General features: G+C 40.8%; 1 protein-coding gene across 1 annotated transcript in view; it reads left to right on the top strand.

Annotated features, from left to right (window-relative positions):
* The window catches only part of TMEM168 (transmembrane protein 168), a 38,235-nt gene extending 13,951 nt beyond the window's left edge, over positions 1 to 24,284 (top strand). Inside the window, exons 3-5 of the mRNA XM_077834175.1 lie at positions 10,171 to 10,313; positions 13,097 to 13,371; positions 19,019 to 24,284. Coding sequence (XP_077690301.1) covers positions 10,171 to 10,313; positions 13,097 to 13,371; positions 19,019 to 19,566 — 966 coding nt within the window. The 3' untranslated portion in view covers positions 19,567 to 24,284. The remainder of the gene's footprint in view (positions 1 to 10,170; positions 10,314 to 13,096; positions 13,372 to 19,018) is intronic.
* The last annotated feature ends 1,789 nt before the right edge of the window (positions 24,285 to 26,073 follow it).

Raw genomic sequence — 26,073 nt, 5'->3', positions numbered from 1 at the left:
GGGCTGTCTGTAGGCAAGGACTGGCCTGTCTCCCAAGATTTGTGAGAGTGTTGGGTCATCCTTTAGGATAGGTTGTAGATCCTTAATAATGCGTTGGAGGGGTTTTAGTTGGGGGCTGAAGGTGACGGCTAGTGGCGTTCTGTTATTTTCTTTGTTAGGCCTGTCCTGTAGTAGGTAACTTCTGGGAACTCTTCTGGCTCTATCAATCTGTTTCTTTACTTCCGCAGGTGGGTATTGTAGTTGTAAGAAAGCTTGACAGAGATCTTGTAGGTGTTTGTCTCTGTCTGAGGGGTTGGAGCAAATGCGGTTGTATCGCAGAGCTTGGCTGTAGACGATGGATCGTGTGGTGTGGTCAGGGTGAAAGCTGGAGGCATGCAGGTAGGAATAGCGGTCAGTAGGTTTCCGGTATAGGGTGGTGTTTATGTGACCATTGTTTATTAGCACTGTAGTGTCCAGGAAGTGGATCTCTTGTGTGGACTGGACCAGGCTGAGGTTGGTGGTGGGATGGAAATTGTTGAAATCATGGTGGAATTCCTCAAGGGCTTCTTTTCCATGGGTCCAGATGATGAAGATGTCATCAATATAGCGCAAGTAGAGTAGGGGCTTTAGGGGACGAGAGCTGAGGAAGCGTTGTTCTAAATCAGCCATAAAAATGTTGGCATACTGTGGGGCCATGCGGGTACCCATAGCAGTGCCGCTGATCTGAAATCAGATGTCAAGAATTATAACATTCATAAACCAGTCGGAGAACACTTCAATCTCTCTGGTCATGCAATCACAGACATGAAGGTCGCTATCTTAAAACAAAAAAACTTCAAATCCAGACTCCAGCGAGAAACTGCTGAATTGGAATTCATTTGCAAATTGGATACTATTAATTTAGGCTTAAATAGAGACTGGGAGTGGCTAAGTCATTATGCAAGGTAGCCTATTTCCTCTTATAGTTTCCTACCCCCCCCCCCCAGATGTTCTGGTTTAACTTGGATTTAAACTTGGAGAGTGGTCAGTTTGGATGAGCTATTACCAGCAGGAGAGTGAGTTTGTGTGTGTATGGGGGTGGGTTTTGGAGGGGGGTGAGGGAGTGAGAGAACCTGGATTTGTGCAGGAAATGGCCTAACTTCATTATCATGCACATTGTGTAAAGAGTTGTCACTTTGGATGGGCTATCACCAGCAGGAGAGTGAATTTGTGTGGGGGGGTGGAGGGTGAGAAAACCTGGATTTGTGCTGGAAACGGCCTAACCTGAAGATTACTTTAGATAAGCTATTACCAGCAGGACAGTGGGGTGGGAGGAGGTATTGTTTCATATTCTCTGTGTATATATAAAGTCTGCTGCAGTTTCCACGGTATGCATCTGATGAAGTGAGCTGTAGCTCACGAAAGCTCATGCTCAAATAAATTGGTTAGTCTCTAAGGTGCCACAAGTACTCCTTTTCTTTTTAAGAAAAAAGACTCTTGACTACTGTTGTTATGTCCAGGAGCAGCAAGTTTGTTGAAGATCAACTTGCTTATAAAATCTTTAGGGTCTGTTCCTGCACAAACTTACACTTGAGTATCTTTACTCGCACTTCACACAGTTCCTGTGACTTTAATAGAACTTACTTACATGAGTAACTTCACATGTGTGAGTAAGTGTGTGCATAATTGGGTCCTTAGGTCCATGGCCAGACTAGCGCATGTAAGTGATCCAGATAATCTCGCTCACTGCAACCCACAAAACGTGACTAATTTGTAGACAAACGTGCACCTGGGTGAATCTTTTCTTAGAAACTCTTGAATATATATGCCAGACATCGCCATTTGTTCTTTCCCAAAGGCAAGAAATTCAGAATTATTTTTATGGGGTTGAGATAAATGTTATCCCTAGAAGGGATGAATTTAATATTATCAGGATTCAAAAATAAACTCCCTCAGAGAAAGGGAAGTCCTTGCATCACCCTGCAAGCTAATCTACAGACTTCATAGTCCATATGCAAAAATGTCTCTTTCTCAGAAGATTTGAGTGCACAGTGCTATAGTTAAGTTTCGTATTACTAAGACTAAATTATTTTTACAACATGTACTACAAGGCTCTGACAGGGTAGTCTAAATAAAGCTAAGTTTTGATTTCCAGATTAATGGAACGAAGTAAATGGTGATAAATTATTCTTGTTTAAGTATTTATTAATTTACTAATTTACAAAATTCAGTAACTTGCAGTATATCTTCCCCTCTCTAGTGTGAATTAGCTAGGTTGTACTGTGTGTTTGTGTGTGCACGCGCGTGTTCGTTCGTTCCTTCGTTCCTACCAGTCTTGCAAAACTGTCATGAAAGCTTGGCGTGAAAATATTTTGATTTTTTAACTTACCCTTCAAAACACATTACTCTCTTGGACTGAGTTATTGAGTTTGCAAAGCTAGTCTATACAAGTATTTACAGGTGGGTTTTTTTTGTTTTTTGCATTAAATTGTCGACTTCACTTTCTTCCTATTATGTATTTTAATATATCTTTCCCTCTGGCTTTTTCAGTCATTGGTTCCTTTCCATTCCCTCATGTTTCTTACCCTCTTTTTCCCTCACATTGTGATCTCCTTCTCCCCCCCCCCCCCCATTTTGCCAAACTCTTACTTGATGCACTCAATAGCGCAAAGCTCTATCTTTTTTTTTTCTTTCTCCAGGAATATAGGGTCAGAATCTAGCTTCTGGGTTGCATGGGTGTAACCGAGGGCAGAATTTGGCTCATATGTCTTTCTGAGTCCCCAGTGTTGTCACATGTTGTGTTGTGTGTTATTATTTAATCTGTCCATGCATTTATTTTCCTTAAATGGTAGTTCTGTGTATAGTTCTTTGTAGGGTGACCAGATGACCTGTTTTTAAAGGGACAGTCCCATATTTAAGTCCTCCTTCAGGTGTCCCAACTTTTTTTTAAAAATAGGCAAATTGTCCCATATTTTCTGCCTTCCCTCCCCTACCCGCCCCCCATCAGTACTGGTGGGTCCTGCTGCTGGCCGGATCCCTGCTTGCCAGCTGCCTGCCCACCAGCAGTGAGTGGGGGGGTGGGGGGGGGTCCAGTGATGGACGATGGGGATGGGTGTGCAAAGCTGGTTGCGGGGCCAAGTTGCAACACGCAGGACTGCTTCCCCTCCTGGTTCGTCAACGCAGCCCCTTATGTACTCCCCCGTCTCTCTGTCCTCTCCCTGCTTTGCTGGTTCACCCCCTCCAGATCTGCTGCTCCTCCATACCCCGCTCCCCTCGCAGGCAGGGCACGTCCTGCTCCCAGTGCTGTGCGGAGAACCAGCCCCTGGTCGGAGCGTTTAGCTGACTAACAGCCTGGCTGGCAGGCTCCTTCCTTCCCCCACTGCCTCTGTCTGGGTCAGCACCCCGGAAAAGTCCAAGGCCTTCTGACCTGGGGCGCTGGCCAGGAGGAGCCAAGCCTTGCATGTGCCAAGCTCCCCTGCACAGCGCTAGGACAGGGAAGCCTCTTTGCCCTTCAGCTAAACTGTGGAGTGGTGGGGAAGCAATTTCCAGCCTGTTCATGCCCCAACCCTGCAGGCTCCACAGCACCACCCAGGCAGGGGCTTAGCGCCCTCTCTACCACACGCACCTCCACCCTGGGTCCTGCCCCCAGGAAGTGCAAGGTTGCTCTGTCCCCTAGGCACCCTCCCCTGCTGAGCCACCTCTCTGGCTGGGTTCATTGAAGCCCCTGCAGTCAGGTTCCCTGGGCCCTGATGCACAGTGCATTCTTAGGGCTTAACCCTGTCCTGCCTGCCATGTAGCCGGGGGACAGGAGGTGGCTGGTTACGTCCATGGCCGGTAGCAGCCTGGAGGTGTTAGCTATCTTTCGGCACTGTGTGGGCAGGAAGGGACAAGCTGCTTCCAGCCACTGGGGAGCAGGGGGCGGGGGTTAGAAGAGGTGAGTTCTGCAAAGACACTGGCCAGGTCATCACTCCCTCCCCCTCCTCTCCTGTGACTGGAAGCAGCTCTTGTCTCTTCCCTCCCACGCAGTGCCGAAAGGCTGCCGCTGGCCACATTCTGATGAGCACCGGCAGGAATCTGAGGAGTGGGGGCATTTGACCCTGCATGCCCTGCCACATGTTGCCTCGGGAAAGTGGGGCACCAGGTACCAGGAGAGGCAGGTCTGTCCCAGGGACTCAGTCAGGCATGGAGGGCTGAGAGTGCCTGGCAGGGAGGGTCGGGTTGGTCAGTCACGCCCTTGTGTGAGAGAGGTGTAAGAGAGTGTGTGTGTCACCTCTCCCAATGTGAACCCTAAAGCCTTAAAGATAAGGTAAATAAATAGAATCCAACTACGCAGTATTTCTTTTTAATAGGGGCTCAGTCAATTTGATGTTAATTTGAACATTTGTACTGCATAGCTCTGATTGATTGCCGTTGAACTCGCTTGAATATGAGTAATTTTATCAGGTATCCTGTATTCAGCATAGGGAAATATGGTCAGCCTAGTTCTTTTTGACATACCGTATATACTCGTTCATAAGCCGAATATTTTTGGTAGAAAAGTGATGCATCAAAGAGCGGGGGTCGGCTTATAAACGGGTCTACACCAAAATTTGATGATTTTAAACTCTATGAAATCATTGAATTGAATATCTAATACATTGTTGTTTTGTTTACCTGGAGTGTCTGCAGGCATGAAGCCCCTCAGTTCCCTGTCGCCACGGTTCACCGTTCCCAGCCAATGGGAGCTGCAGGAAGTGGCACGCCACTTCCTGCAGCTCCCGTTGGCTGGGAACGGCGAACCGCGGCAGTAGGGAGCCAAGGGGCTCGGTGCCTGTGAACGCTCCAGGTAAACAAAATGTCCCGACCCACCAGCAGCTTATCCTGACGGGCCGGGAGCCAAAGTTTGCCAACCCCTGAAATATAGGATTGGTTTATGAAAGGGTCATACAGTTTTTATTATTTTTACCTATCCATCTTGGGGGGTCGGCTTATAAACGAACGGGCTAATGAACGAGTATATACGGTACTTTCTGTTTAGCTTATTTCCCTCAGTTAATGCTTTCAAACTCTTCTTTCTTCCTGTTATCTTTATCAACCTTTTCCTGCTAATACTCTGGCATAGAGTACTTTCAATAATTGCTTGCTCCCTTAGAACTAGAATGTCCCATCAATAAATGTCAACTCTGTATGTAAAATGATCTTTGCTGTTAACAAAGGTATATCCCTTACTTATCATTAACAATGTCACCTGAAAAGTTTTAGAATATTTTAAAGTAGAAAGATCATGTTATTAGGAAACATCGCAAATGTCTTATTGTCTAACATATCAACAGTTACTCAGGAAAAAAGCAAATGGGAATTTTTACCCAGTTTGCACATTGCTTGAAATGAGCACACATAAATTATATGCATCCTAAATGTTCAGGAGAGACTGTCAAGGGAAAAAAGAAGGGCAGCAAGAGAAAATGCCCGTTGATGATTTCCCTCTGCACTGTTTGCTTCCAGAGTAGTTACTTAAAAGAAAATGGGCACTTCAAGGTCACAGATGTGCTGAGGGCTTAGGCTGCAAGACTTTGTGCCACTACGCTCCAAACAATGAAAATGGGTAGAGCAGATGAAAGAACATAAATTGTTTCTGGCTCCACTTATATGTGTGTGCCATCTGTTCTTTTGGGTGCCACAGTCATCAAGTCTTTTGAATTTAGTGATGCAATGACACACACCAGCTGCATGTTATTGAAGGTATTCCTGTCTTAAGATTTTTACTGTCATTATTAAGCTAATCAGATATTATTTTATGTTCTTTCAAATGATCACATATATACATATTAAAATGCCATCAGATCATAGAGAGTAGGGAGTGGCACTGTACCAGAAAGAATCCATAGATTCCAGTGAGAAAAATTTCACAGTAAAATTTTTAAGGATATTTCAAGGTTCCTCCCCCACTCTGAACTCTAGGGTACAGATGTGGGGACCTGCATGAAAAACCTCCTAAGCTTATCTTTACCAGCTTAGGTCAAAACTTCCACAAGGTACAAAATATTCCACCCTTTGTCCTTGGATTGGCCGCTACCACCACCAAACTAATACTGGTTACTGGGGAAGAGCTGTTTGGACGCGTCTTTCCCCCCAAAATGCTTCCCAAAACCTTGCACCCCACTTCGTGGACAAGGTTTGGTAAAAAGCCTCACCAATTTGCCTAGGTGACTACAGACCCAGACCCTTGGATCTTAAGAACAATGAACAATCCTCCCAACACTTGCACCCCCCCCCCTTTCCTGGGAAATGTTGGATAAAAAGCCTCACCAATTTGCATAGGTGACCACAGACCCAAACCCTTGGATCTGAGAACAATGAAAAAGCATTCAGTTTTCTTACAAGAAGACTTTTAATAAAAATAGTAGTAAATAGAAATAAAGAAATCCCCCCTGTAAAATCAGGATGGTAGATACCTTACAGGGTAATTAGATTAAAAAACATAGAGAACCCCTCTAGGCAAAACCTTAAGTTACAAAAAAGATACACAGACAGAAATAGTTATTCTATTCAGCACAGTTCTTTTCTCAGCCATTTAAAGGAATCATAATCTAACACGTACCTAGCTAGATTACTTACTAAAAGTTCTAAGACTCCATTCCTGGTCTATCCCCGACAAAGACCAGCATATAGACAGCCACAGACCCTTTGTTTCTCTCCCTCCTCCCAGCTTTTGAAAGTATCTTGTCTCCTCATTGGTCATTTTGGTCAGGTGCCAGCGAGGTTACCTTTAGCTTCTTAACCCTTTACAGGTGAGAGGAGCTTTCCCCTGGCCAGGAGGGATTTCGAAGGGGTTTACCCTTCCCTTTATATTTATGACAGGATACAGATTCCAAATAGCATACCAATAGGGTTATCAGGCCTTTGATCAGCTTTGAATGCACAGTGTTGAGGGAAATCAAAGGAATAACCCAAATCTAATAAGCCAGTAATAATGAGTGACTGTTGCAACTTGCATGGATACTAGTCAAATGTCATATGATGTAAGGTTTAGAGAAGCAATTTTGTGATACCTTAAGTGGTTGCTTCTAGGAAGAGCTGGCAAGTTGTACAGTTCAGTGAAAAATCTCTGCTTGCTGCAGCTGGGATTGGAAAGGCAAACATTGTTAGGATGGTTAAGGAATGGAAAGGAAAATACTACTGGCATTGTTGTAATGCATAGTATAAATCAACATTCTGAATCCCAGTGGTATAGCAGAAACAAAAAGAGTTCAGAGATGAGTGATGAAAATGGTCAGGCATGGAAAGGCTTCCATTTAAAGACAGAGTGAAAAGACTGGGATTGTTACATTTCAAGAGGAGAAGAATAAGGGAGGACATGATATGGGCTTACAAAATAATGATTAATATAGAAAAGGTAACTCAAGTGGTCACATTCACCCCTTCTCATAATAAAAAAGGAAGGCTGTAAAACTGAGAAAAGGAAATACTTTCTTACACCAGGTATAATTAACCTGTGGAAGGTATTGCCGTGGAACATCATTGAAATGAAGAAAGTAGTAGTAATAAGACCACTTAGCACTTATGTGAAACTTTTCATCCGTAGATCTCAGTACTTTTACACAGATAGAATTCAGAAGTGGATTAGACATTTAAATGGATAATGAGAATATTCTTGATTACATTATATAGGATAAATAGATTTCTTACATATATCTTTTTAAGGGGATAATACATACCTTTGTGCGTCAGAGCATAAGCTGACCACAAACTGATGGGAGTGAGGAAGAATCTTCTCTTATAGTCAGGTTATTTCATAATAGTTCCCTAAGGGTTTCTTACCCTTTCCTCTGAAGAATCAGGTACTGGCTACTGTTAAAAACAGGATACAGGACAGAATAGATCACTTGTCTGATCCAATACAGCAAGGATCATCTTTTTGGTTTGTGTTTGTACAGCACCTAGCATGATGAGGTCCTGGTTCTTGACCAGGCTTTTAGGTCCACAGTAACATAAATAATAATAATTCCTATGTAAGCCCCTGATTGTGCAAACATTTACACATGTGTTTAACTTGATTTTGATGGGACTACTCATGATAGTAAAGGTAAGCATATGTGTAAGTGTTTGCATGATTGTGGCCTAAGAGTCTTAACTAATATTGCCAGAGACGTGCACTGGGAAGCAGGATGGTAAATTGTCAATTCTCCATTGGATCACTGCCTCCCAAAACACTACAATAGTGCATGTTTTTTGGTGTTTTGAAGAAGTGGGGAGGGATGTGTTTTAAAAAAGTGTTGTTTTTTCAATGTCAAAGCATGTACTGAATTGCTTGAATAGAAATCCACATAAAATAAAATTGCTACATTATGATCTGTTAGAAACCACCAGATGTTGCCTTTTGGAAGAAAGAGTGTTTACTGTAAGGCAAAAATAATTTTTAAAATGTTAAGTTTTAAATAATACAAAAATAACAAATTATGTAAAAAAAATAAATTCAGTAGAAGTGCAGTTCTGAAAGACAGTTCTGGCTTAGACAGATCCAAGGAGAGTGCATAAATGGTGAACAGGCCTAATCGCTGTTACGTTACAAATAACTGTCTTAAAACCTTATCTTCCAAACTACGCATAGCATTATCTGAAATCTTTAAGCTGAGAGATCACGGTCCCAACTGATTACTTGAAAGATCAGTTAGTAATGGAATATCCTGGTCCGTTATTAAATAACTAGTATTGCAGTATTACGCAGTGGGGAGTGAATAATTTTATGTCGTATATGCTGTCACGCTTAGGAGGCATTTCACACATACATTTTGGCTACCTGATAGTAGAAGGCCACAGCTTGTCACTCCACTGACATACTGAAAAATAATGATAGATTTCAAATTGCTTATAATGGCTGTGTATTGCATGCTGACTCTTACTTTACAAAAGCACTTATTACCTTATTAAACTCAGTCTACATCATATTTAAACAATTAGACAAAACATGTAGAGATTTCTTTATCTCAGAAACCTCAATTTTCAGGAACCAGTGTCGATTTATTTATGCTAACAGCTGTTGCTTAACTTTTGAAATATCAAGGTGAAGTTTCTGATGAATATGGGAACACACATATTTTAAAATAATGTATATTATTGAAGTAATATGTGCAGGGGCTGTCCTCAGCCCCTAAAAGGCATAAAACCACCTTCTGGATATAACTAGATGACCTCCTGAGATCCCTTCCAACCCTGATATTCTATGCATGAATGCTATGAATATCTGGAGTGTGGGTGCTATAAGATTCCAGTGAGTTTTAAGAGCCAGATATTGCTTTTCTGCATCCGATAAATAATTATCATTTTCAAGTAAAGTGCTTTGAAAGTACCCATAAATCTTCTGTTTAGTACAGTCATATGGTAGAGTATGATACTGAGATATTAATACCAAAGGAGCTTTTAAAATATCAATGAAATAGGCTGATGAATAGTTGAATTTTTATGGGTTTGGCACGTTAAGCACAGTCCAGCCAGCTATGCATGTAAGAGAGTCCAATAGATCAAGACTGAAGGAAACAGATAAATAGGCTGACCCAGGAAGAAGTAGTGGGATGTCATAAAGGAAGAAATTAGCATGTGTTGTGATAGAGAAAATGGCATGGAACAGAGCACTTTGGAAGGAGTGGATTTATAGAGCAGACCCCATTTGTGGGATTAATGCAAGGAAGAAGAAAAATAATAGTTGAATTTTGTATTCCTAATACATGATACAGTGTACTGTCATCTAATATTTGGTATCTAATATTCTCCATCATGTTTACCTAGGTCCCAAATCCTGGAAACACTTGTACGCATGCTTAACTTACCACACGTGATTAGCCCCATGGAAGTCAGTGGCTGTAGTCAAGAGCTTAGAGCTAAGCATGTATCTAAGTATTTGCAGGATCAGGGCTTTAGGGTCAAAATCAGTGGTCACCTAAATGGTACAAATGCATATATTTCTGTGGAGTTGCTCCTGCTTATGCTACCAATAAAATTGGCTCGAAGTCTGTTTTTAGAATGCTACACTGTGTAATTAGGTTTATCTTTGGTTATCTGTAACATATAATAATTTGCACCTCATGTTTCAGCACCAAATTAGATTTGCTCAAATAATTTTCACAAATCACTGAGTTTAAAAAAATAAATCATAACTGAAATCTGAACATAACTTTTTTCATTGAATTTGCAAATGGCTATCATCAGACATAAATATATCTATTTTCTTTTTAGCCAAAGAATGGGATCTTCATGAGTGTGTTTCTGATTGTTTTACCTCTGGAGTCCATGGCTCATGGGCTTTTCCATGAACTGGGGAACTGCTTGGGAGGAACATGTGTTGGATATGCTGTTGTGATTCCCACCAATTTCTGCAGGTATAGTTACCATGGTAAATGTACGCACATTGCAACTTCATATTGGAATTAGTGCAGCTGTTACACGAGAGGCAATTCAGTGGTGTAGCTTTTCTTTTTCAACTATTAAATACTAGTTTTGATATTTGATAGCTGTGTTTGAATGAGCATTCTCCTTACCTATCCTCACCTTTCAAAAATAATTTTAATTATTTATACAATACAATACAAATACAATAATAATATTGTATTTACAATACAACTTCAAATTCTGTATACATTTGACTTGCTTTTAACAAGCCAATAAATATGCTAAACCCCAGTCCTGCAATGTATTGCATGAAAGAAACTGCTGATTCCATGTGTTGTATGTTTCAGGATCAGGGCCTTAGATTCTGGAGTCAGTACAGATATTTTATGTAAAGTGAATTAATAATCTAAGCAGGCAATGAACTCATGCTCAGAACAATTTTATAAACTGTATTAGAATGATTTAAATGAGTGGCAGTACTAAAAATATGTAGATGTGAGAATGATTTTGGATTACTTATAAACTACATGTTATCTATGTATTTACAGCAATTCCTATTTTCAAAATAAAGGTTGCAGTAAAAATTATTTTCTTTGATACTAATCGTTTACCAGCTCATCCAGCTACAAAAAATAGCTTCTAAAGTTGAAACATCCTATTTTAATTCCATTTTTATTCTTATAATTTAAATCCTTCATCAGAGCATTATCTTGTAAATGACACGAGAACTCATGAAATTCATATCTTCCTGAGTGTCCATGGAAATGGGATTGCAAATTGGAATTTGTATGAAAATGTCCAGCTTGCTATGACTATGGATTTAATGGGCAATGAAAAGATCTGGGTTTTTGGGGGGGGGGAGGGGACAGGGTAAAGGGGGAGCCAGAGGAGGAAAAAAAAAGATTGGGTGCTGATGTTCAGTTGTTAGATACCATGTAAATCATTTGAAAATGCTGTAGCCTTGAACAGATTAAGATTTCCACTGTTCATCTGGTTATTTCTGTTGAGATATATATAATATGTGTGTGTGTGTATATATATATATATTATGTGTGTGTGTGTGTATATATATATATATAGTAATAACATAAATATGTTTTTAATGGAAGTGTTTACCCATTTAAAAAAAAATTCTCGGAAGTATGCTCCCCCATTTGCTTAACTGTATAAAGGGAGTTTGCATCCATGGATTATTGCTCGGGGTGGGGAAAATGATCTACCCTTCCTCTGACTCCACAGAAGCCCCTGGGTTGAGAGTTTGGAAGGGACAAGTGGTTGCCTAGTTTCAGAAGTGGAGTGACTTATGCTGCTTCCCCCATTGTGGTTTGGAAGACTCCTTTCCAAGGTGGTGTTCTGAGGCAGCTGCAGTCTGAGAAACTCATGAGACTGTGGGGGCTGAGTGGTAGCTTGAAAGAAAGATATTTCTCCGTGGATGCCACTTATGGCCAGTAGAGATGCACAGGTCTGTGGGCTTAGTGATGAAACCACAGAGGATTAAATGACAATTGTTCTGTCTAGATGAAAGAGATGGTCCAGTGGTTTAGTCCTCTCTTCCCAAGTGAAAACTTTAACACCAAGAGAATTGCCAGGACAGTAAGTGAGTTAAAACTGCTAGAGCTCCTGTGACAGAATGATCGTGATAGGAGTGAATTTGTCCTTCTTGTACATTGTTGCATCTTTTCCATTTAGAATGCAGAAGGGTTTATATCTTATCCACAATAAAATTATTGGTGTCACATCAACTTCCTGAGCTGTAATGTCCTTAGCTGCCCACATTCTGCAGCCACCAAACTGAGGGCATAATATCCCACTTGGTCCATTTTTGTGAGGGCTTAAAAAGCAGGTTTAATAAGCTTATGTTATAGTATAAATAATATTATCTTTCTTGTCCTAGATGATAATCCAATTCCTGCATTGTGCTAAATTATTCTGTCACTGGCAGTTTGGTTTCTCAATGGAGAAATGGTAGTAAGGTCGAGAAAAACAGTGTGAGGCACTGGCAATGTTACCTTTTCATAATAATAATAATGAAGTTCAGTTAATAAGCCCATTCTCTAATTGTTCAGATAAAGTATAGGCAATATTAATATTGTATTTACTGTAATACAATTATATCAGTGCAATGTAAACCTATTTAGGTCCTATAAGAGTGAGGAGAAGTAGAACCAAAGCAGTTTGGTCATAAAAAATGAAACTGGTATAATATTATATAAAAGACTTATTTCAAACAAAAGCAATGGGAAAAATGTGCACCAAAAACACTTTTCTTTCACTTGTTTTGTTATGGCAAGGGTCTTCTGGGACAGAACACCTCACATTTTCACCCTGCAGAGTCTGTGCATCCCTACAGTCTTACTCAAGTGAAAAGATTTGATACAGCTCTCTCAAGCCCTCCAATTCCAGTTATGGAAGTGGTTGAAAGGCATTGCTGGAAAGTGATGACTGATGCTTTTTCCCACCTGGAGGCTGAGCACAGCCTCTGGAGTGCTCCCAACGCTTCCTGGCTTGGGAGACAGAATCTGAGTCCCTTTTGTGATGTGTTATTTACTGACATATAAGCCCTAATGATTTACGAAATCACATTTATGTGCAGTTTGCAATCTAGCATTTAGATTTCAAGCCTTGCAGTGAGTATTTCATCAAAGTAGTTAAACACTTAAATATCAATAGTGAACAAAATATTCCACACAAAGAGAACTGATTTCACCAGTTGCTACAAGTATGTGATGAATACAGTAATAAAACATAACTAAATATTTTTTCTTCTGTTTAGTCCTGATGGTCAACCCACACTTCTTCCACCTGAGCATGTGCAAGAGTTAAATTTGAGGTCTACAGGCATGCTTAATACCATCCAGAGGTTTTTTGCATATCACATGATTGAAACATATGGCTGTGACTATTCTACAAGTGGACTTTCTTTTGATACACTTCATTCTAAGCTGAAATCTTTTCTTGAACTTCGGACTGCAGATGGACCCAGACATGATACCTATGTTTTATATTATAGTGGTCACTCCCATGGCACTGGTGAATGGGCACTAGCAGGTAACCAGCATTTGGAGCTTTTGATAATACTTTTTTCATTGATAGAACCTACAAGTAGATAATTATTGCTTTATTCCTATGAAATCGTACCATACTATTATTAAAACTCAGAAGTTTCATATGTGACAGCTACACATGTACATGTGAGCATTCTAGTTCTAAGAACAGGAGGTGTAAAACACAAATGGCTAAAGTTAACCCATCAAGCTTTCAAATAAATTGAATTCCTTGTTGCTTAGTCATCTACAGATTTGAGAGTACTTATGAATTTATAGTTTTAATAACCACAGTAAAAATGAAAAATAAAAGGCTTATGATAGCAATAACAAAGTGAAATATATGTAATTAAATGGAATGTTCAGAGTTCATCAAGAAGCTATATGAAACTTAATGAATTCAGAAGTCTTAGAATAAAGTGGTAATCTGATCTAATTCAATTCATAATGCCCTGGGAAGATGATTTTGTTCAACATTATTTATGAAGCATTTAATACAGGTTTTGTTGGCCAAGCTTGCGAAGCCCTACATATGCTCAAATTGGTGGCATTTGTGTGGATAACTTTTGAATGCCGCATCCAATCAATTACAAAATTTCAGGGAGTGTTCTAGGCATTAGTGGCCAGAACCCTCTTGATTTTGGGGAGAATTGGAAGGGGGGAAATGGGAACACGTGATACCTCTGCCATCTGTTTTAGCAGAAAGTTATCTTCCAGCACCTCTCTAATTATAGATCAAAGAACTGTTTGATGGCATCAATTAGTGTAATGGAAGTAGGCTATTGAAATTGCTGTGTTGAGGTGGGGAGCAGAATTTTTGGTGCAGAATTTGGATCCCTGTAACACTGAGGTCTGATCTACACTTAAAACTTAGGTCAACCTAGCTACATCACTCAGGGATGTAAAAAATCCACATCCCTGAGAAATGTAGTTAAGCTGACGTAAGCTCCAGTGTAGATATGCTAGGTCGATAGAAGAATTTTTCCATCAACCTAGCTACCATCTCTTGAGGGAGTGGACTTCCTACAGCAACAGAAAAACCCCTTCTGTTGCTAAAGCATGTGTACATGGTGGTGTAGCTGCAGTGCCGCAGCTGGGCTGCTGTAGCACGTGGTATAGATATACCTTAAGTATTTTTTCAGTTTTTAAAGCTTTTTTTTTCTTGGAAGTCATTGCCACTTAATTTTTTACACCTGTGTCAATTTGTGCCATAGGACCTTCTGTAGGGAAGCTCTGTCTTCATGTTACAATAAAGACCAACACAGAGAGAGTGCTGCTTTTACAAAAAGTAGAGAGGAAACATGATAAAAAATAAAATATAGAGAGAATAAAGGATTTAAAAGCCATGACAACATTTTTCAGTGGATTTGAATTTTCTTGAGAGGAAGTTCCTCCTAGGTTACCCATGAATGGTTTGCATGTTGGCACACCTCCAGTTTTTTCTCACAGAGATAGTATAAAGCCACACAAAGAAAAGGAGCAATCAGTATTTGTCATGAATCACTTTCATGATCAGTTTCCCATTGTGAGATCTAGGTAAACCATGGTGTGTAGCTTGATTTTCCAGCCTGATAGAACTTTTTTTGAATGCATCCAGCTGTATAAGCTGAAAAGCTGAAGGGTATTTGATAATATAATTGTGTATAGTTTATCCGACAGTGATGTTTTGTGACAGATGGAACAGACAGTCATTAGCTCCTCTAATCTGTACCATCCTCTGACCTCTGGAGCGGATTCATGACAACAATGAAATGTTAACATTCAGATATAGTAGAGAAAGTAGTATCTTCTGGGGGCTTGAACAATGATGTAGCACACCAGTAACACTGTAGTCTTTGTGCTGTAATGACATCTTTAAGGGAGGCTTGCTGTATTTATTAGCTCACTAACAATGTTTCTTCATTGTTGGAAGCTTGGAAGTAGCACAGTGGTGTATAAAAAACTGTTAGTTGGTCATGCATAAAGTATGAGCAATAAAACAGCCTGGGAGGTCATGTTCACTGAGTGAATTCAAAAGGCAAGAATCGGGCTCTAAAGCCTGGTCTGTGTCACTGGAGCTGTCAGTTTAACTGCCTGTGAAAGTTGCCGAAGCAGTCAGATGCTGCTACGTATCCATAGGTCTCTTCCACAGCTTGGTGTCTAGCTCTGATGTTGGCTGATCTTGACATACGTGTGAGGGGTTAGCACTTGTATGTATAGGAGGGTCAGAAAGACTTAAGTTGCTCTCTTTTGGTTAGGTCCACAGTACCGTCTCTTCTGAATTATCTATACCTCCACATGATCATGCTGAAATGTAGGAAAGTCATTCATGCGGGCTTTGAAAATGTGAAAAAGTAAGGAATACTTTTTCCTAATTTACATTTAGGGCTTATCTAAATTAGGGAAATTTTCACTAGTGCAAATCCAAAAATCAGATATGCTACACTGGAGCAAAGTGGGACTAAAAGAGGTATAATTTACTGGGTCAGTCACACCACTTTGCACCAAACTAGTGTGATACACAGTAGGTTTCTGGTTTTTACAAGATGAACCTGACACTGAATTTTGTGGATTTATCTTCTTTGTTTTAGAGATGATTCTATCCCTGTAAATTTGTACTTACAATATATACTCTGAACCTTAACTCCATCCTTAATGTAGTTTTTCTCTGGAAGTAACAGATTACAAATGCATTTTTGCCATCTATCAAAGATAGGAATCTGCAGACAGCTACGATATCCCATATACTCTTGAGTATCACTTGACATTCACTATTTTAGAAGAACACCTCTTCTGGCTACACATCTCCATGACTAATAATAAACTGTCACCTTCTGATAAGACTAATTAGAGTTTAGTTGACCAAAGAAATGGGAGATGTAAGATTTGGACTCATAGCCACATATTCTAGCTGGTGGTGGTTCTTATTGGATTTGTTTCTTTTTATTGGATGCACTTTGGACTCTGCATCAGGCACCCTACAAATGGATGAAATAAATACATGAGTGGAGGAAGAAATTGCTATTTGCAGCAAAATTTATTTTAAAATATTCTAAATCAAGCATCTGAGCAGAATTTTTTTGGTAGAAATTGATCCAGTTGCATGAAGACAGTAAGAAATTAAAATATTGAATAGAATCAAGCAAATGTTATAAAGTAAAATATGCTCAGATTTGTAGCTATAGTAAGTCTTATTTACAGCCACTTGAGCTTCACACTCGTGATTTATATGGTCACTAGAAATTCTTGATTTCAAATGCAACCCTTCTCTTAAGTTAGGGTATGGTGACTCTATATGTTGATAGTAATCATTAAAGCATTAAAAGGAAATGCTACTCAGATAACAGCCTGGATTGCTGATTGTCCTATAGAAGTGAGCAAAAGACAGGATTTGTTTTGTTATAAAGTTGCCACAAATTAAACACTTTTGAGTGTCTGGTTTGAGTCAGTCTGTACATTTATTCAGAGGTTACAGTAAAGTTTCTTCGTCTTTATCACACATTTTTTCTTGGCTTGAAATTGTATCCACTCTGCACCCACAGCTAGGTTGTAAGGGAATTGGCTTTCTCCATGATAGATTACCTGCATCCTTAATGTAAATCCTGAATGTAAAACCTGTTTAAGAAGAAGATGGATGCCACTTTTTCTGACTGAAATATGCTTGTAAAAAGGGCAGATAAAATTACTTTGGTGGCTTTGATCATATCTAACAAAGCATTAAATAGAGTCTAGTTAGTCTAGTTTAAATTGCTGTAAATTCTCATACAACGAATATGCATATTTCAGAAGTCAAGTAAAACCATGCTGTCAGGGGAGAACTACTTCCAAAATAAGATCTAGACCAGGGGTCACCAACCTGCGGCTCTTCAGAAGTTAATACGCGGATCCTTGTACAGGCACCGACTCCAGGGCTGGAGCTACAGGCCCCAACTTTCCAATGTGCCGGGGGGTGCTCACTGCTCAGCCCCTGGCCCTGCCACAGGCCCTGCCCCCACTCCACCCCTTCCCCCAAATGTGCTGTGCCCTCTTTCCTCCATCCTACCCCCCAGAGCCTCCTGTACATGCAAAACGGCAGATGATGGGGAGAGGGAGGTGCTGGGGGCTGGAGTGGGGGAGCTGATGCGGGACTGCTGACATATTACTGTGGCTCTTCGGCAATGTACATTGGTAAATTCTGGCACCTTCTCAGGCTCAGGTTGGCCACCCCTGATCTAGACTTTCATATTTTAGCCTTCAGCCTTTAATACATGAACTTGTTGCCTCCTGTCTGATGTACCAAATGCTTTATCTGTTCTTCCAGTTGAGAAACTTTGGTGATACATATTTTGTATATAAATTCAAAGAATTTAAACTCTATTTAAATGTACTCAGATTCCCTGGTGCAAATTGTCTCTAAAGGTGCATTGCTAGGTTAAAATTCATATCTGCTTTAAAAATCTAATTTCCTTACCTCTTCCTACTAATGTCACTTTAGATTAGATTATTAAAAAATAATCTTTTTAAACTAGACCAAAATGTTCAGTCTTGGGTCCTTAATATTGTGTATCTAAATCCTTATTATAGCTTCAGTCTGCAAACATTATAGGTGTGAGTGAAGTTCATCATGTGAACAATCCAATTGAAGTTAGTGTTATCAGGATTTTTTCCTTATGCTCCTCAATAAGTAGCCTGATTTTTCTTAGGTACTGAGTACCAACAGCACCCATTCAATTTATTGGGCCAAAAGTGATCCAAATTGTTAACAACTTTTCCTAATTATAGTCTGTTTTCTTCAAATATATTTTCAAGGAGATGAAACTATACTGAAAGTTTGAAGCACTAATCAGAAAGCTTATGCTCAAATAAATTGGTTAGTCTCTAAGGTGCCACAAGTACTCCTAATCAGAAGTAGTTTTTGAGATAGAAGGAGACAAAGGTTAGATACAAATAAAAGTTTCAAATCATGGTAACTTTTTGATGACTTGTAACTTAAAATCCATTTAAATTTTCTTTAAACATCACAGAAACATTCTCTTCTGCCTTTAGAGAAAATCTATCAATGTTCAGGCCAAATGACTTTTCCAAGGCAAAGGTTATGGTGGTGTGTAAGCAGGTGGCTTACTAATTCTGCTCTAAAATAGGCAGGACATATTATGTAGGTTTAAAACATACCCTATTCTGAGGTTTGAACTTATTAACATAAAGCAAACCATGTAAACTCCAGCTCAAGCTTTCTGCCCCTGCGTAGCTGTTCTTCTCCAAGTGCTTGCACATGTCCATTCCATTGTAGGTGTGTGCATGTCCCGAGCACAGTTGACAGAATGTTTTCCCTGAACGGTAACCGTTGGGTTGGCTCCAGCTCTCTCTGGTGCCTCACGCTCCTCATGGAGGCAGCCTTAAGCCTTGAAGCCATGCTCAGTCTTGGCATCCAGCACCAAATCCCCAGTGCAGAGAGCACCTCCTAAAGGCTGCTCAGCTTAATTTATTTCACGGTAGGGTAGGGTTTTGCTCCTACTTACCTTAATACAAGGATGAGTTAATGACTGCATCTGCAGCATGGAGTTGGCTGGGTTAGTTAGCATCTCTGCAGTGGAAAAACCCTATCACCTTCATAAAAGGTGCTAAAACAGGTTTACTGTTGGAAACTGAAAATTTAACTATACTAAGGTGTATATTTTTCTGCTTTCTTGCAGGTGGCGATGCATTACGGCTTGACACGCTTTTGGAATGGTGGAGAGAGAAGAATGGTTCTTTTTGTTCGCGACTTATAATTGTGTTAGACTGTGAGAACTCCCAGCCTTGGGTTAAAGAAGTAAGAAAAGTAAATGATCTATATATTGCAGTACAAGGAGCAGAATTTGCCAGAGTGGTAGACATTGAGGAAGCAGACCCTCCGCAACTTGGTGACTTTACCAGAGAATGGGTCGAATACAATTGTAACCCTGACAATAGCATCAGCTGGTCTGAAAAGGGCCGTGCGGTGAAAGCAGTGTACGGTGTGTCAAAACGCTGGAGTGACTATACTCTACATTTGCCAACAGGATGTGATGTTGCCAAACACTGGATGATGTACTTCCCTCGTGTTACCTATCCATTGGTGCATCTGGCAAACTGGTTTTGTGGTCTCAATCTGTTCTGGGTCTGTAAGGCTTGTTTTAGATGCTTGAAAAGATTTAAAATGAATTGGTTTCTTCCCACAGTGCTGGACACAGGACAAGGCTTCAAACTTGTCAAATCATGATTAAAAACCAAAGATGAGTAGAAGTGGGAGCTCTGGGAACTTTCCCACTCTCAAATTTGATTGACTTGCAATTTTTTATATGTAACAGTTTTCTCTGTTGAAGAAATCTTGCTACTTCAGTAGCTATACTCACTGTGTTCATCTTTTTGAGCAATTACAGTATATGCAAAGGGTTGGAAGCTTCATTCTAAAATGAGGAGGATAGGATTATACTATTTGAATTTTGTTACTGAGTTGTATATAAACATGTAAAAGATTTATTAAATATGACCATGCACTTTGGAGACAGAAAGCTGCCTGTGTTCAGAACCAAGAAATTACAGGCTTTAATAAGCTATGGCTCATATGATGATACATGGCAATTATATCCCTCTCAAACGTCAAATACAGGAAAGGAAACAAGCCACTGTTCAAATCATTTTATTATGCCCTCGCACTTCTATGATGGGTTTCAGAGTATTATAGAACAACACAGAGTCAAAAAATAGAAAAACTCAAGAAGCACTGTAGGTAGGTAGCTGCAAGGATATTTAAATTAATTTACATTAGCATTCTCAGTCCCTGCCTGTGGCCCACATTGACAACAATAGGAGTTGCCCACACAGAGTGAGGGAATGAAATGGATCTTTGTTAGAACATTTTGTGGTTCCAGCCATGTTCTTGTTGACAGCCAACAAAGAGAGGTTTTCAAATGTGATTTTTAAAATGTTCAATATTTTTTCAAAATAAATTCAGTCTCTCAGGTGATACTTTCTTTTAAAAAAGTTAATAGGTATAAGGCATAATAAATGTGCTAAAGGTTTTGTGTGTGTTTACGCGCGCGTGTGCAGTTAGGGGGCGGGAGGGATGGGCTATTCCATCAGATCTCCTGGACTTCCATGAGTTTGGCTTTTGAATTATTCTCTCTGCAGAAAAACTCAAAATAAAAGAAGCTACTTAGAAAGAAATTATACAAAGTTTACATAAAGAAACTATGTATGAATAACAAAATGGGAAGTTCAGAGGTAACCTTTCCCCCAGGTTTCTTATCTGAAATCTCTGCTGTGCCTAGGACCCCAGTCCTGTGGAGTGGTGAGTATAGGATTGGATCCAGGGGGGTGATTATCTTTTTTTTTTTTTTTTTTTTTTTTTTTGAACTGAAACCAGACAGTTTGACAGGGAGAGTTGGGTTTTCCCTTTGTTGGGGAAATTAGTCCTCTCCGCCCTGAGTATCCCTCTTTGGAGGACCGGTCAGCACTGCTCCTTCAGTCAGAGATGTTTGTCAGTTTATATGAGGTAACACTCCCTCCAAAGGCAGAACTCTCTGGCTCCACAGTACTCTTAGCCTTTGTTCACCTGAAGTGCAGGACACCAAGAGTTGTAGGCTGCTGGGTGGATCCACTTAAAATTGTTTCAGAATAAGTGTGTGTGTGAATAATTTATAAGATTTTGGATTTACATCATTCGTTCACCAGCATTTTAGTAAAAATGCAAGTCATTTTATAAATAAGACATTAGCTGAGGAAGTTGCCTGAAATGTAGCTGTGGTTTAAACATCTGAAAAACAATGTTATGAGCTCTGTAACTCTTTGACTTCTGAGGGCTCGTAGCCTGCTGGGTTTTTTAACGTAATGGTCAACTCATTTAGATAATCTGCCAATCCTGGTACATATTAATTTGTAAACCCTACAAGAGAGGAAATATTCTAGTAGTAGTTGTTGGGCACGCCAGTAACCCCAATAACTCATCGTTCCTTCAAACTGTCAATTCCAATGAGTTAAATTCACTGGCAAGTTAGGGCTCCTTCCCTAAATTTCGTTTATTATCCTGTGTTGTGCAAGTTAGTTTAGCAAGAAAATCAGCATTCCTGCCCTGCCACAAAAAGGGAGGGGGAGTTAAGGTGGGTGAGAGACAAATCAAATCATATAAACTGTTAGGTTTCATTCCATTCAACCATCTCAAAATAACAACTGAGATAATGGTAACTAAGAGAAAGCAATACAGGAACAGAGAACACTGTTCCAAAAAAGGGAAGCACTATCTTGATCTTACAGGGCTGGTCTACAAAAGTATTTTTCAGCTATTTCTGAGTGACAAACCTTGGGTCTGGATGGGTGGGATCTTCAAACAGACAGTTATTATTCTTGGTAAAATGATCATTATTTTGGCTTCAGTTTTGGTAACAATTAATTTAGTTGCAGTAATAGAATGCTCCATCTAGATGGCTCATAGTACCCAGACAAATCTGTGTGTAATGTAATGTAAATATGTAATGACAGATTTAACTTGTTAACTATGTCTCTTTAAAGCCCCATTATTAGGACATAGTAGTTACAACACAAACTTTTACAAGTCAGAAAATTAGAACATTGTAATTCAAGGAAACATAAACATGAATCTGCAAATACTGTTGATTTCATCACCAGCCTTAACTCCTCCCCTTGCTTATTCACTATGGACTGGTGGGCGATCCTTTACTGTCTAGTTGCAGCTGGAGAAATCTTGTGTTTATATGAACTACATCAGTATATTCTGCTGTTGTACAATGATATAACTGGCTTTCATCCTTGTAGCCAGTAATGGTTGCAGAGAGAGCCCATCATTGGAGAGTTTATTAGAGGTCTATGGCCTATATGTTGTGAGAAGATATAGAAATGGTGATATTTTGTCCGCATATGAAAGTGTGAGATGTCTGACCTATGCTGGAAGTGTGAATGGCCTAGTGTGGGGAAACCTGCCCATAATATAATCATGGGCAGGGGCAGAGGGTAATATGTCAAATAATGTCTGCTGTGGCATGTATGTGGAAGGCAAGAAAGGGGCTGGCAAGAAAGGCAAGAAAGCCTCTACTTAGTGGGTTTGTTTACAGTTTAACTACTGGCCTGCTGCGTTATCTCTAGGATAGTGGGGATCGTCTTTAGCCTTTAGTTGAGAGATGGATGGGGGATATTGCTATTGATTAAGAAGGCAGAGGTAAAGTTGGTTTTTGGAAACTTAAATGAGTATCTCTAGATTTTCCCATGTATTTATTTAACTACAACATTCTGATTTCCTGAGTTCAAATACTTGCGTTTTAACCTGAACTCAAAAGTCGCTCACTTTCAGACTTTGAAGAATAATAATAGTATTCTAATAATACTATTTTAGATGTAAAGATCTGTTTATAGCTATACTAACTGGACTTTTTGTCTGGAATCTTCTTTTCCCATTGTCCAAAAGAACATGCTGTCCATCTGTTTTTAATCAAAAAAAGAACCACAGGGGTTGGGAGCCTACAGAACTCAAACACATTAATTCTGAGTGGCACTAACTTCCATTCTCCATTGTCTAGCAGCACGAATGACTGCAGAACTCCATATTTCTGTGGCTAGCTCTCTGTATAGGTGCCACAAGATCAGCAGGGATGCAGCTTGAATTCTCTAGAGGTGTTGTGGCATCCAAGCAATTATAGGGCCATGCCCCAACTTCATGTGGCCACCCTCTGGAGTGGGTAATACATCAGAAACCTTATCCCTAAGGTTGGTCAGGACTGGACAGACAATATTTAACGGTATCTCAAGTTACTGATTTTGTTGACAGATACTGGAGCATAGACGACATGGTGACACTCCTGTGGAACTGTGACCTGCCTAGTGTTAAACAGAAGTGACTTTAGGAACATTTGCAGTTGCAAGCTCCAGCCCTGCTCCAAGGTCCATGCAGGCAGACCTCATTGAGACTCACTGACTTCAATGGAACTCTGCCTAAATTGATCCTGGTGTAGGGTTTGGGCCATATTTGAATCTCAGTGCCATAAGGTGCTATTTAAATCTGATTCCAAAGAGTATCTCATTTGAGCAAATACTTAGGAATGAGCAGTATGGCGTCAGCAGGTGACTCAAGATTTGAACTTATTTTGCAGGTACTTGACTTCTGCACTGTACATTCAGCCACTCATTCAAAAGGTGTGTATTTTTACCACAGCTGTGAGCTCACTTTATATTGGCTTGGTTTACATTTCAGTTACCTCGTTTACAGGGCACGCTTTGCTGAAACATACAGCTGCACTGATTCCTGAAAACAATTGTCTTGAAATGGACTGCATCTTGAAAATGTACAGTGATGTTTTTCTCTGACTAAACACAGGACAAATCCATTTCCTTTTTAAAAATGTTTGCACTATCACTTCTGTATCTCCACCTTTTTGTTTGTGCTTTGGGAGTTTGGGTTTTGTTGTCTTTAGCTAAAACATTTCCTAGGATTTTTTTTTAACTTATAAATTCTTCTTCCCTTCAGTTCACAAGGTGATAACCTAACAGGGTGATACACTTGAGTGATTAGATGGCATTTTCAGTTTCTTGCCTGCGCTGGATAGTGTAATTGGATGAAATTCCTTGTTTATAAATGATGATAGAATTTTTGTTTGGGGAGATTCTTTTCATATTTGGTTTTAGATTCTGTAAATTAAATCTGTGTTGTAATATTATTGCTCAAATATATTTTGCTGTTTTGGATGCTCATCTCCATTTCATTTTCTTTTTTTTCTTTTCTTTTGTTCATGGCTTGACACTTTAATTTTGTTGTCATGCATTAATCTTCCATTTACTGTAATTTCTCGATTTACATGGTTTTTAAACATGGCTTGTTTCAGTGCATTGTAGATAAAAATCACAGCAGAACTGACTGAAAGTATATCACTCAGTGATGCGCTGCAGTTTGATACTTGAAAAGAAATTAAAAGTAATATTTACTAGATTAAATCATGGACACAAGAATCTTTTTATGTTGCACTATTTTTTCTCCCCCTTATCTCTCAGCCTAATATGAATGCTCAAAGGCTACATCTGCATAAGCATTTTTATTTAGCCTGATTATTCCACCTCTTCTTCACTAACAGCCTATCCCAACTCTCAATTAAAGTCAATGGAGACACTCCTGTTTGAGTTGGATCAAGCCTAGGAGACTGAGTGGAAATCATCAGACAATGGCACTACAGAATGCTGAAGAAATCAAAACTGTTCTGGTGCCCACTGGAGTGGCACCCGCATGGTGCGGTATAAGGGACGCTGCCGGCTCCCCCCACCCTCAGTTCCTTTGTGCCGCCAGTGATTGCACTGGAACTTCTGCTGCTTCAGCTAGCTTTCGCTTAGTTCAGTGTGTCCCACGAACGTTTCTTGTAAAATAGTTGGATATAGTTTAGTAATACCCTTAGGGTTAGCTTTAGTTAGTTGGCCCTGGACAGACTCAGTCTAGAGACAGGGTATGCCCCAATCACCAGGCTTTAAACCATGCGATGGTTCTAAGCGGCCCATTCCCATCAGCGACCCGCATATTAGTTGTTTAAGGTGTCTAGCAGAAGGACACATAAGCAGCAAGTGTCACAACTGTAAGTGGTTCAAACCCAGAACAAAAAAGGAGAGAGACATCTGTCTCAGGGCACCTCTGATGGAGTTGGCGCTGACCCTGGAACCGGAGCGGAGGTCTGATTCGGCCCCGAGCACTGCAGCATTGGTACGGAGCACCCCGCTGGTGCCATCTATGAGCCAGCACTGATTCCCCCCACCCCAGCCAAGAAGCCCAAGTGGTCCGCGAGGGGAAGATCTCCCACTTTCCGTAAGGGAAAGGAGAGGACCGGAGGAGAGCCAAGACCCGTGCTGGGCGGCTCAACACCTCCGTCAGGGAGTCAGGCCCCAGCTAATGTCGCGCCCCTCCCATGCTATGCCTGACACACCGGACAGTGATGAGGGCCTCTGTCAGCTCAAAGTTCCGTAAATGCCCAAAGCCCTGCAGGCAGCACAGGAGATCCTGACGCTACCGGTGCCACCTACACCGACTCCAGCAGTACCAGGGTAAACCCGCCTTGGGACCATTCTGAGTGTCCCCGCCTCAGCAGTGCCACTCCCCGTCATGGGGAACATCCTACCAGCGCTTGCCCATATGGAGCTGTCATGACTTAGACTTTGGGAGGCAGGCTCAAAGAAGCCCTCTTCGGTCTCCAGACCCTGGGCACCGACCGCGGGATTCAAGGCGCTGCTCACCAGTAACCTGGCAGAGACCTGTGGAGGCACACCCCCCCACCCCCACCCCACCCCCGCCGGCTTGAGAGTTGAGACTGACCCATCGTGTCTCCAATGCCTCTGCACCGGTCCTGTGGCCAGTTGGCGGAACGGAATCATCGGTTACCCGCCAGCTGTCGCCGAGGTGCAAATCCCCTCGATCGGGGAGATTCTACTGATGACTGGCCCACTCTGATTCCCGGTCCTGCTCTAGATCCCAGTACAGGTCAAGTAGCATGAGGCACAGATTGTCGGTCTACTGACGCAGATCCGCTGAATGCCAAAGATCCCCGGGGTCCTGTCGGAGGAACTCGTCCCGATCGGACAGGTCGATGTCGAGGCACAGCAGCTGGCACTGTAGGGAGGAGGGCTGCCAGGCCAGCTGGTCACGGTCACGTCGCAGCATCCACTCCTCTTACAACTCTGGTACTGATCAGGAGTCCCTGGTGCTGGCACCAGTAGTACCATCAACCTCATCAGCACCACAGCTGAC

Source organism: Eretmochelys imbricata, chromosome 1, assembly GCF_965152235.1.
Source record: "Eretmochelys imbricata isolate rEreImb1 chromosome 1, rEreImb1.hap1, whole genome shotgun sequence".
Lineage (NCBI taxonomy): Eukaryota > Metazoa > Chordata > Testudines > Cheloniidae > Eretmochelys > Eretmochelys imbricata.
Note: the sequence above shows the minus strand (reverse complement) of the source record. Positions and strands in the feature narration are given on the sequence as shown.